The 12,787-nt window shown below is 37.9% G+C and overlaps 2 protein-coding genes across 10 annotated transcripts in view; one reads left to right on the top strand and one right to left on the bottom strand.

The window, feature by feature from the left end:
* Nucleotides 1-501: 501 nt before the first annotated feature.
* Nucleotides 502-4,114, top strand: ptges (prostaglandin E synthase). The gene is made up of 3 exons (XM_037118379.1): nucleotides 502-721; nucleotides 838-920; nucleotides 3,066-4,114. The coding sequence occupies exons 1-3, from the start codon at nucleotides 605-607 to the stop codon at nucleotides 3,313-3,315; spliced, it is 450 nt and encodes a 149-aa protein (XP_036974274.1). The 5' UTR covers nucleotides 502-604; the 3' UTR covers nucleotides 3,316-4,114.
* A 6,843-nt stretch (nucleotides 4,115-10,957) lies between these two features.
* The window catches only part of garnl3 (GTPase activating Rap/RanGAP domain like 3), a 73,471-nt gene continuing 71,641 nt past the window's right edge, over nucleotides 10,958-12,787 (bottom strand). For 6 of the 9 annotated variants that reach the window (XM_037117604.1, XM_037117607.1, XM_037117599.1 and 3 more), the window contains 2 exons: nucleotides 12,595-12,715; nucleotides 10,958-12,503 (listed from right to left, as the gene is read on the bottom strand). In XM_037117604.1, coding sequence (XP_036973499.1) covers nucleotides 12,335-12,503; nucleotides 12,595-12,715 — 290 coding nt within the window. In that variant the 3' untranslated portion in view covers nucleotides 10,958-12,334. The remainder of the gene's footprint in view (nucleotides 12,504-12,594; nucleotides 12,716-12,787) is intronic. The other 3 variants (XM_037117600.1, XM_037117601.1, XM_037117602.1) reach the window with 3 other exon arrangements.

Genomic DNA, 12,787 nt, shown 5'->3' with positions numbered 1-12,787 from the left:
TAGTTGTCGAACTACAGTTATTCAGGGATTTACTCATTAAGGAATCATTAATCATCAGGTCGTTCCTCACTTTTCCTTTTTAACTACTCTCATTTTTGTGTACCTTTTACTGTAAATTGCTACCGAAAGTTGAAATTCAAGTAAAAAAGCCAAGTTTGTTTTCTAGTATCATCAATGAGTATATTCTTAAATCCTATTATCTTAAGTAACTTTTCGGATTATGATTTTGTGCAGAAACATAATCCTTATATCATAATACATCAAGAACAACACTTTCACTTGTTTTAGATATATATTGGTGCCATTACTTTTACAGAGGATGTGAATACCTTTTCCAGCCACTCCCATTCTTTATTCCCCCGGGGAAACAATTTTTGCGTGCCAACGTATCCCACTCCTTAGTCCGGGATTCACGGAATTATGAATGAAAGATTCCGTCTTTTACGTTTAACCTGAATCATTTGAGTGGGTGGATCCACTACAGACGGTACAAAAAGCCTTTCCCCTCTGGGTCACTCTCACTTTTACAGCAGCTTTTACGCACGAACCAGCCTCAGAGTTCCTCTTCCACTTCAATACCAGCTTTGATCACTTGAACAAAACCATGTCAGCCATGATTAGGAATGAAGTTTTCTCCTGCTTTGTTTTCTACGGCGTGCTCCTGGTGCTCAAAATGTACATCATCGCGATAATAACGGGACAAGTGAGGCTGCGTAAAAAGGTGAGCGGCTGCATTAGGGAGCAGCGGAGCGCAGAAATCTGTTCCTGCGGCGTTGTAATCTCTGCGGCGGGAAACTTTCTCTCATACAAAGTTTCTTTTTTTTTTTCTCTTGACAGGCTTTTGCCAACCCCGAGGACGCGCTGAGACACGGAGGGTTACAGTTTCACAGAGAGGATCCAGACGTGGAGAGGTGCCTGAGGTAAGAGATCATAAGACATGCTTTTATTTTGTTAAAATATTGAGTTATTTATTTATTTATTTATTTATCTATCTATTTTTACTTTCCACTGATACAGAAACACCCAGATTTAAGATCCTTTCGAGTTTAAGTTATAATACCACCACGTACAACTCATTTGTTACAAGTAAAAGGCATGCAATGAAAATGTAACTTGAAATAAAAGCGTGCACAATCAGGAATACGAGTACTGAATGCAGAGAAATGTCCCCTGTGACTGTTACACTGTCATACTATTACCCATGCTTTCATATTACAGGAGGTTTTACTGCTGCTTGAGGTAGTAAATGTGAAAGTGCTACATGGAAAATTTTATGTCGCTCAAGTAAATGTGTGTCAGGAATATGTACTCATAAGCAGTGTTGGGTTAGCATTACTTTTAACTACTTTGCAGATGGATGAAATATCCCCATATAAGCACAAACCTTATAATACTGATACATAATGTGCTGTTGATATTTACAAATAGCTCTGGCAGTTCACTACTGACCAGCTTTCATACAGTATTTCATACACTGTTGGGCTGGTTAATTAATAAAATATGCATCAGATTTTATAAACTCAGAGTCATAGTATATATGTATGTATATGTATGTTTTGGGGTGCCTGATAATCCTTTTCTGATTTTTGGAATCTGCTCAAATAATTCAATCTGCAAAGTAACTGGTAACTGAAGTGACCAAATAAATGTAGTGGAGTAGAAAAGACAACAATTGCCTCCAACAGGAAGTGAAGTACAAAGTAGTATAAAGTACCTCAAAATCAAAAGTACAGTGCTTGCTCGAGTAAATGCACGTAAGTACATTCATATGAGCTCATCATATGTAGATCTTTCATTGCTCTCAAATTAGAGTGGAGTAAAACTACTTAAGTTAATCTGTCTGAACTGTAGTGGAGTCAGGAGTAACTACAGAATACTCAAGTGAAGTACAAGTGCATCAAATGTACTATATGAACTTTTCACTACTGATGATCACACAGATCTTGTACACTTCCTGCCTGTACAGTTTCAACATGAGGGTATCTTACAGAGTTGAGAATTAGAGACAGGTTATGTTAAAAAGGTTTTATAGAAGAGGATTTCTCACGACTCAGCTGTGCGATCATGTGATTTCCTCCAGTGCTTTTTCGACAAGCGTTTGCAGACTGCAGGAGCTTCACTTCTGCTGTTTTGACTTGTCAGAAAATGGACCACGACAGCAGATGTTTTTCAAAACTTTTTCCCCCCTCTGGTTTCCACATCTGTCTATCTTGGACTATCCACGTACTCTCGATGGGAAACAGCTGCTCACTGGCAGACAGATACAAATCCTGATAAGTTTTTTTTTTTTTTTAAAAAACATCTCCTCATATTGCAACAATATGACGTGTGCTCATAGTGTACCAGGCCAACAATCTTGTATTAATGTGCTGTTTCTGGAAGCACTGTTAACTGGGCAGGCTCCCTGCAATAATATTATTCAAACACTGAAGCCAGTGGGCGGAGAGGAAGCAGTGAAACAGCGGAGCTCATCGCTGCTCTGACTCTTACAGAGGGTGAACTCACACACGCCTGCTGTCGTGTGATACACAGTGGTGGAATGTAACTTAGTACATTTACTCAAGGCAATTATAAATGAGTCTTTTCATGCCACGTTTGACAAAACATGACATGAAAACCTCATAAAATATGATTTCAAAATGCAGGTGTCTGAAATTGCCACTAGGTGGTACTGAAGTGCAGACAAAATAAACAAAATCACCAGTTCTTCTACATAGATGATGACGTCAAGTAATGTTTTTGATACCGAGTACTGAGTACTTTGACCTGCATGTGACTTCATCAGGTCTTACCTGGAGTTAATTAAACAGTCACCTCACTGGGAAATGACAGAAACCCCAGTGTTTCATAAGCAGGGGTTCACCCTCCAGACCACAGATTCTACGCAAGGAAGTCATAACAGGAAACTAAAACATTACTGAGAATAGGAATGACTCACTAGACTGGTTTAATACTTTTTTTTATTACATCATCACTTCAATGGATCTTAGACAGCTGAGTCACAACATTACAGGCTACTGAAAACAGATGTGTGTGATTAATCACCACCTTCTTCTTTCCTATAGAGCTCATCGTAACGACATGGAGAACATCTACCCCTTCCTCTTCCTGGGCGCCGTGTACGCCTTGACTGGACCTTCTCTGGCCGTGGCCCGCTTCCACTTCCTGGTCTTCTTCCTGGCCCGTCTGCTGCACAGCGTCGCCTACCTGTTCGCCCTGCGAGCGCCGACCCGCTCCCTTGCCTACATCATCGCACAGATACCTTGTGTCTCTATGGCGGTGCAGATCCTGATCGCAGTCGCAGTGTACGCCTGAAAGTCCAGGAATGAGGAACTGAATCCGAGGTGGTGTTCTGGCTCGGAAAGATGGTGGTTATGATTTGTGCCGTGTGTCAGAGAAAGCAGGCAGATAACCCCGAGAGGCCTCCCTGGAGGAAGCACGTTAAAGAGAAGAGTGTCAGTGACGGTGCAATGTAAGGTGTGTGATTACGCCTCAGCTGGGTTTTGTGAGATGCTGTCAGTATTTTTTATTGTTTTATTTACCGTTTTTGAACTGTGAGAATATCTTAAAAGTCATTTGAAGTTGACGTCTTGTACTGTATTTTACATGCAAATGAAGGATGTTGCTCGTTTTTTTTAGTTTTTTTTTTTGTTTTAGCCTCTCACTGCACCATACGTTCATCCATGCCCCCCTTTTCTGTGTTTACACACAACACGGACCACCATTCTTGTGGTGTTGTATATCCTCTGCGGCTTCATCTGTTTCCTGCGTAGCTGTTCCATCTGTTGTGTCAACATTTGTTTGCGTTCAACCAAACTGCAGTGACGTGTTGAGAGATTTGAAAAGACACTCAGTGAAATAGAGCTCGGCGCTTTTGACTGTGTGAGTAAAACCGTCTCTCAACATCCTTTTAAAGGCAGGAGAGGAGAGTGTGTTTGGACTGGGAATGAATCCTGCAACAACAAAGAACGGAGAGCAAGAAAAAGGGAGAATGCATCTGTGAATACACATTTCGAAGCTGTTAATACTAATTTATTATTCAGTGTAATGTATACAGTGATGTTTCTTGAGTCCACTTTTGTAGACAATAAAGCAAATCACACATGCAACCGAGTGTCTTCACTCACTTAATTGTCTCTTAGCCAGAGCAGATTATTCTGTCCACTCCGTCTGGTCGTGCGGAGACAGTTTGTTCTAGTGTTTTACAGGGACGGGGCCCCACTTTGTGCGTGTTTGTGTGTAACAGTGAGACGATCCAGAAGTCCGCGGCAAAGCTCCAGCATTCCTCCACCTATTATGTAAGAGTTATTGGCCGCGCTGTGTTCGCGGTCGTACCCCGAGGGGCCCGAAGGGTGCTGGGAAAAGCTGTAGAGACAAACGGAGAGAAAAGTATTTGCACACAATCTGCTTAAATGACCTGTTGCATTATGAAAGGACAGTTCTTTGACAAAACATCTTTGGCTTTGTTCTGTCTCACAAGCAAGAATTTCCCGGTTCCCAGTGATTTTCCAACCAGCGATGACTGAACCTCAAATTACAGAGCTGGAAAGTTTCGAGATTATGGAATTTTTCTCCAAAACAAAAGAAATACAACAAACCCTGAGAACGTGGGTGGGTGGGTGGATGGGGTGAGGGGGGTACGGGACTGGAAAAGCCTCACCCTTTTCCTTTCAGTGAAAAGCAGCACATATGATCTGGGCTGAAAACGTAAAGCTATTTACAATCACACAGGGGTGTGTCTGTATCCTTTATATGTCAACAGCGAGGTCGTCTCAACATGCCTGTACCTTCAGGGTAGCAGGAAACAAGGCACATCCTCTGTCCCGGCTATACTCACATCTTCTTTTTCTCACTTTCAGCCAATGATCTCACAGAGTGAATGAGCAGCGAGGCCTGACTCACAGAAAGAAATCACAGCTCTGCAACTTAGCTCTAAGTATTGAGTAACAGGAATTTCATAGCTGCTCAAAACTTCTTCTTTTTGTTTATTCATGCCAGATCAAGTGATAACTCTTACAAAAGCCCTGTTTTCTTTGCCCCAGGCTGGTCACAGTGCAGGCAAGTTGTTCAGCAAGTATAGGCTCACCTCAAGGAGCAGAGAGTGGCTGCAAGTAATACACTAAGGATAAACCTTTTTTTGTGTGTGATTTCATCGAAGTGCTATTGTGTCATTATTTATCTCCACATTGTTTCCACAGTCAGCTTTAATCAGCACCAGCGGAAGAACCCTTAAAATCCATCAGTTTAAGTTATCCATACGTCTATGATAACACTTCATCAGATGTCACTGTCAGAACAAAAGTGACAGTGTTCAGGATGTCTGTCAGGGAAAGAGAAAGTGTCTGCTTGGCTTAAGGGAGCTTCGAAACACGTTTTCAGCTCATGGTTTAGCCATCTGCCCTGAAACGTTACTGTTTTGTCCTCTCAGTGTGGTTTCAGGCCTCCTTGCTCAGCACTTAGCAGCAGACACAGTTAGCAACTAGCTGGTGAATACAGTGTTGTTGTAGTGGTACTGATTTCCAGACTAGAGTCAGAGAAACGGTTTCTAACCACATCAAAACACAAAAAATATATTTACTGGGAGACACAAATCACAAGTCTGTGGTCGCCTCCATAATCACACCTCATTAGTTTACACAGCGGCACAGGTGGTGGTACTCAGTAAGACATTTGACTTTCCTTTGTTGTTTTTGTATAATTGCAGTAAATACCACAGAGGCAGACACACTTTGATCTGGCAGACCTTAAACTTTATGTGCTGTGTGTGTGTGTGTGTGTGTGTGTGTGTGTGTGGGTGTGTGCTTGTATTTCTCAGGAATCTTGCAACCATGTAATTTACTGCTCAAAGTGATGAAAGGTTTGAGGGGTTCCAAAGATCTGATAAAACTGAGACTGCACTGCCGAACACATTTTATCAGCTACCTCTTGTACTTTCTTTTGTTGCAAGATTATGACCCATGTTAAGTGCTGCTTTTCTTGTTTCGAGATAACAGAACTTTACACAGGCTCCAGTCATGCCAGTGTTGATCGATGGGTCCAGACTGAAACACTGGAGCTTGTAAACTGTCGGAGTTGAAGGAAATTGTATTCATGTACCCAAGATGATGTCTCTGACTGATTTTGATCTTGTGAGTTTTTTGTCTTAAATTTCTTTCTTTTTTTTCAATTGTAATAAATATGTAATATAATTTTATCCATGGGTGAAACAAAGTGGACATTTTCAGGAAATAACATTTTCTTTGTCATTTGTAAGACCAAATGAAAAAAAAAAAAAAAAAAAAAGGAAAAAAAATGTCACAGGTGGATAAAATGAAATTTCAGGAGAAAACACTTTATTCATGTGTGAAGACAAGTAGTTTTTCTTTAGGAGACTTTCTGATACCATGTGTGAAAGTGAATGATTTTGTTTTGTTTAATTTATTTTAGTTCTGTTTTGTCTTTTTCAGGAAAAACATTTTTTTCGAGTAAAACTTTTTTCAGATTTTTTTTCTCCATTTGGCCTGAGTGGAAAAGAAAATCTGAAATAAAAATAAAAAAAATTGCAAATGCATTGTTTTTGTTTTTTCAGGAGGAAAAAAATGTTCTTGTGTGAAACTGAGTGGCAAGAAAGTAAAAATGGAATTTCATCTGAAAAAAAAAAAAAAAAAGAATCAGGATACAATTTCTTTTTCATGTGTAAAACTAAGTGAAAAAAACACAAGTGGATAAAAGAAAAATTTCAGGAGAAAATATTTTTTTCATGTGTGAAGCAGAGTGCAAATTTTTTTTTTTTTTTTTTTACAATTTTTTGTTTGTTTTTTCATGACAAAAAAAGCTTTTTTTCAGGAAAAAAAGTTTTTATATAAATATATAAATGTTCTTTTTCATGTATGAATTTTTCACTTTTTGATAAAAAAAAAATCATTTTCAGGAAAAATCTTATTCAAGAAAAATCTTTTTATGTCATGTCAGAAACCAAATGCAATTTTTGTTTGTTTGTTTTTTTTTCTGTGTGTGTGTGTGTGTGGGGGGGGGGGGGGTCAAAAAGAAAAAAAAAACCTGTCTGAGAATAAAACCATTTTTTTCCCCGTTTTTGGGATAAAACATTTTTTTCAGGAAAAATCATTTTCAGGAAAAATCTTTTTCAGGAAAAATCTTTTTCAGGAAAAATCTTTTTATGTCATGTCAAAACTAAATACACATTTTTCTCTGAAAGAAAAAATAAATAATGTGAGAAACCTTTATTTGAGTGAAACTGAGTGGAAAAGAAAATCAATTACATCTTGAAAACCAAATGCAATACTTTTTCTTTTTTGGTTTCAGAAATAAAAAAAATTTTTTGGGAGAAAAACATGTTCATGGGTGAAACAAGTGCATGAAAAAAAAAATCTTCAAGAGAATTTTTTTTTCATGTCATGAAGAGTGCAATTCTTTGTCAGATTTTTTTTATAACATGTGAAAACTGAATGAATTCTTTTTTTTTTTAGGACAATACATTGCTTTCAGAAAAAAAATGCATATGCACATGCAATTTTTTTTTCAGAAGGAAAAAAGTTCATGTGAGGAGTGAGTGGAGCTGAGTGGTAAAGTTTTTAAATGTGGACAACCAAATGCATTTTTTTTTTGAGTAGCAAAATGAAAAAGAATAAAAATCAGGATGAAAAAGTAGAATTTCAGAAACATTTTTTCAGGAAAAACCTTTTTCAGGAAAAACCTTTCTTTAAGAAAAAAAACTTTTTTCTATGTTGAAAACCAAATGAAAAATGTTTTTGTTTTAGGTTTCAGAAAGAAAAAAAATGTTTTTGAGGAAAAATCTTCCTATGTCATATCGAAAACCGAATACATTTTTTTATTCAGAAAGAAAAAAAAACATGTGAGAAACTGTTTTATTCGAGTACAACTGAGTGGAAAATAAAAACTGGAAAAAAAATTATGTGGAAAGCCGAATACATTTTTGTTTGTTTGTTTTTCAGGAGGAAAAAAAGTTCTGCGGTATTATAAGTGGAAACAAGAAGGAAAGGAGGAAAAGGAGGAAAAAAAATATATTTTCATGTAAAAAAAAAAGTTAGGATATGTTTTCCTTTTCATGTGTAAAACCAAATAAAAAAAAATCTTTTTTTAGGAAAAAACACTTTTTTTGTAAAGCAGAATGCAAGTTTTACACTTTTTTTTTTCCCCAGAAAAACTATTTTTCCATCTTGAAAACCAAATGCAACATGTTTTTATCTTTGAATTTCAGAAAGAAAAAAAAATGTATTTGGAGAAAAACATTTTCATGGATTAATCAAGTGAAAAAAATGTTTTTAAGCACAAAACATTGCTTTCAGGTAAAAGTGGAAAACCAAATGCAAAATATGTTTCTTTTTCAGAAGGAAAATAAATATTAACATGAGAAACCAAGTGGAAAAGAATACATGTTCTTTTTCATGTGTTAAACCAAGTAAAAACTTTGTTTATGCGAAAAACGGGATGTATTTTTTCATTTTTTTCAGGAAAAAAAGTAAAGAAAGTAAGTGAAAAAAACAAAACATTTTTAGGATAAAAAATCTTTTTCAGTACAAAACTTTTCTTTTCATTTGGAAAACCAAATGTTTTTTTTTTTTGTTTTCCAGGAGGAAAATTTTGTTTTCAAACTTATTAAAAAAAAAAAAAAAAAAAAAAAATCAGGCAGAAAAACTATAATCTCATTTGTAAAACCAAGTCAGATACTCATGATCTAAAAAATAATGTCTTATAAAATAAATGTCTTATAATTGGCACTAGTCTGCTATCGGTGTCATGGATGGAATGTAGTGAATTATCAGCCACTCAGATCAAGCAGTAACACTGAATAGCCTCATTCTGATGTACGGGCCTTTTTTATGTAACATCACAACACATCCCGTCTGAGGTTGGTGAATGAGCTCATAAACAACAAAAAAAGCCAAACCGTTCAAATTTCATAAATATTTATTACATATCAATGAACAGAATCGACTACTTTCACAGCAGTGGTCTACAGCACTTGTTTAAAATAATTGCTCAAATAATAATAATAATAATAATAATAATAATAATAATAATAATAATAATAATAATATAGTTCAGTTTCATTTGAGGCCACATTTGATACACAAACATTTACAAGTAGTACTTGGCATTAAAAACGATGGCGGTACAATATTTTAAGACACTTGGTGTTTTTTTTGTAAATTTTTTTGTTTTGATATCACAGGAGGTTCAGCAACAGTCTAAACAGTAAATATAGATTCAAATACAAAAACGAAAACAAACAAACAAACAAACAAACAAAAACAGTAAAAATGCCAAGGGGAGGTAGGAACAAAGATTACTCGACAGAGATACAGGAGAAATAGGAACATCATAAGTGGGAGAAGCAGGGTTACAAACTGTAACTGCCAGGCATCTCTGAGTCACCCTCACTCGTCCAGAGTAATAAACACTAAAGTAGAGTACCTTTGTAAAAATCCCCCTGATCCTGTTCTTCATCTTCTTCCCTTTTTTAGTTATTCTGAGTTGTGATATAGAGTCGAAAGGGGTTCACACTGCGACAGGCAGGAGGAGAGGTGTGAGGGGAAAGGAGGAGGAGGAGGAGGAGGAGGAGGAGGCTCATGCAAGATCTGAAGGCTGCTGTGTTGTGACACCACCACATAGAGACGCTCTCATACCTACATTAGCGTTAGTCAGAACCACAGCTCGTAGACTTTTTCCCTGCAACTCTCTCTGTGGATCCTTGAAGCTTTCACCTTTGGTTCTTAGCGACTGCCTCATGACTCAGATCATTTTCACCGTGTGATTAGATTAGATTCATTACTACTCCGTGCAGTGAAAGTATTTCAACTAGAGAATTTCATTTCTGGAGACATTTTAGTGAGATTGTCGGCTGTTGAGAAGAAAACGCTGAGTGTCCTGTCACTGGGAGCTAAACTGCACTGCTGTCCTGACTTTATATGGAGGAGGAGGATGAAGGGTTGAAGTTGTAGGAAACTGATTAATTGTACAAAATATATTGTAGGCTGTTAAACCAGAGGGGTAACACAGCTGATGTCTCAGCCCCGCATGCACTGTTGTGTATGGGAGCCCATAGAGGACTTTATCAAAATGATAATTGTAACTTGTAATTCAACGATAGCATTACAGTTTGGATTTGGATTTCTTCTTGGTCTATCTCCTGTGTGTCCTCCAACTTCATGGATGTTCAGCACAAAATGTTTGGAGTGTTCAAATGTATATTATAATAATAAAAGTCAGGATGTCAGCTGGGATAAAGTGTTCCCCGTCCTTCCTCAACTCATATTGAATGAAGCACGGGCAGCTCAAGTTAAATAATGACAGCGTCTGACAAATACCTGACGTTGAGGTGGAGTGTCTGATAATTGATCAGTAAATTAAACTATGTGCAGGTGTTGGCTTTCAAGATCTGTATGGGTGTTTATCAGTAGACACACAGCAGAATGGGAATAAAAGAAAATTGGAGTGTCACCGGCATCCCATAATTCATAGCTGTGCTCCTGCACCAGGTGTAACAAACAGCTGTAAATCAGGCTTTTAGTGGCCATCGGGAACAGAAATCAGCCGGGCATGTGAGACCCTGAAGACCAGGGAAGAAAACCTCTGTGGTCAAGGTTTAAAATCACCAAAAAAAAAAATGTTTTTAAATGAAGTGAGAGTGTCCAAGTGAGTGCTGAGTCACAATTGAGTTATTTTTTTATTTCTTCTATATTGTTTTAACAACCATTTCAGTTTCAGTTAATAATCACTTGTTGGTTATTTATTTATTTGAAAATCTATTTTATGATTCCTTAGTTTTAGTTTAGTTCTTCCGGTTCATTTTAGTTGGGAAAAGGCTACAATTTCTTACACAGACAAAAGTGACTGACAAAGTGACTTTATAGAATAAAACATGGAGGAAACCGATTATATCAAAATAACTAAGTAAAGTATAGTATAGTAAAGACTCATAGTTTTATTAATTAAACTAAATTTTATCTTTATCTTTACTTGCCAATTCTGAGGTCATTGGTTTGTCTGACTTTATTTAAGTAAAGTCAACTTTTAAAAGTTACAGTGTATCTAGATTGTATTTGAAATGTGCAATAACAATAAACAATACTTTATTTTAGGCTACATTAAATGTATTCCCTTCCACAAATAGCTTTTTGCTGACTTTTATTAATTTATTCTTAATGATGTTTATAATGGTATCCTCTACCTCATCTTCATTTTGTATGTAAAATTGTGGTTCTGTCTATAACTCCCTTCCTGTCTGGTTGTACCTTAGACCATTGTCTTTTGACATCCACACTCTTTCCGTCACTTCCGGTTGTGGTTTGACTTTATGCTGCCATGTCTCAAAGTTTCGAAAACAAGCTATTGTTTGGGCACAGAAGACACAATACTTGCAGCAAAGGTTGGTCATGCAGATTTAAGGTGGGCTAATTCTTACAAGGGCGGGGTGTTAAGTGTGTGTGGCCTTGAGAAAGTGCCTCCAGGAAGTAGATTTATCCAGACTGAATGGATTTGTAGTAATCTAATGTGGACTACAATCATGGCTGCTACTGTCAGACACCAGAATATGGCGGCTGTTAGAGGTGTAGTTCAGTGGAGGATGCTGGGAAATGGCACTTGTGGGAGACTTTGCCTCCAGCCCTGTCTACCTGTATGCTGTGAATAAGGAGAGGAATAAGGACTAATATGTGCAGAGAGCATAAAACATACTTTTACTAAATATGGGAATAAAATGGATTTTTTTTTAATAATATATCTATAAATATGCATCACAGGCGTGACAGGCATACACGCCTGTCACAGTGTATGCATCCTCATGTATAAACAGATGTACACGTACATATGCATATCATACAACATTTGAAAGTGGATCGGAAATAATCACATAATATACAACACATTAAGCTCTAGCAACTAGCAGAGGGCATTGTGAATGAGATTTCTGTCGTGCCTCGGTGCTCAGATTTACATTCAGCTGGCGGTTTGGGATCAAACCGTTAACGTTACCCTCAAGGCCGTTGCAGAACTCTATATCAACCACGGCATTTTGCACAACCTCGACACCTCTTTGGGCTATTTGCTGCGGGGGAGGGGGCAACACAAACACCCGATGCACAGTGGCTGAGGGACTGCTCGTGAAAACAAACACACACGCACGGGCACATGTTTTAACTCCCAGTGCACCCATCTTATCCGATGAATGGGGAGACCCAAGATACAAAACAAAGAATAAAAATAAGACAAGAAAATGTAACAAACAATGAAATAAAAGCAAACCGAACAAACAGTAAAATAATGGTGACAGTACAGGAGTGGGTGGGCAGAGAAGTGCATGATGGGATTGTCTTCACTTCAGGTCTAGGACATCTTCTTCGAAGGACGTGGTGAGGGCAAAGGCGCTGGCGAGAGGTGGGCTCTCCGCCCGCAGCACCACCTTCTCCGGCTCGGCCTCCGAACTGGATGAACAGTGCAGCTGGAGGTCCAGCTCTGTTTCAACAGACTCTGAGGCTAACCTGCTGTGCACAGAGAGATACGACTCAAGCTCAGAAAAACATCAGGCGGCTGCTAAGTGTGCAACATGGCTGCTGTTGGATCTGCTGCTGTCACCTGTCACTGTTTGTTGACGTCAGTGCTCGTGCTTTGGGCTCCTCCTCTGTGTTCTTTTTGCTCATCTTCCTCTGCTTGACGGATCCACTGTCTGGCTTCCCACTTGGTTCCTCTGTCAAGCCTTCATTGGTGCGAAGTAACAGAAAATGTAAATGAGTTAAAGGGATACTTCAAAATTTGAGGAACAGGCTGA

This window comes from Acanthopagrus latus, chromosome 12, assembly GCF_904848185.1.
Source record: "Acanthopagrus latus isolate v.2019 chromosome 12, fAcaLat1.1, whole genome shotgun sequence".
NCBI lineage: Eukaryota > Metazoa > Chordata > Actinopteri > Spariformes > Sparidae > Acanthopagrus > Acanthopagrus latus.
The sequence above is the reverse complement of the archived record's forward strand: the minus strand, read 5'-3'. Positions and strand labels throughout refer to the sequence as shown.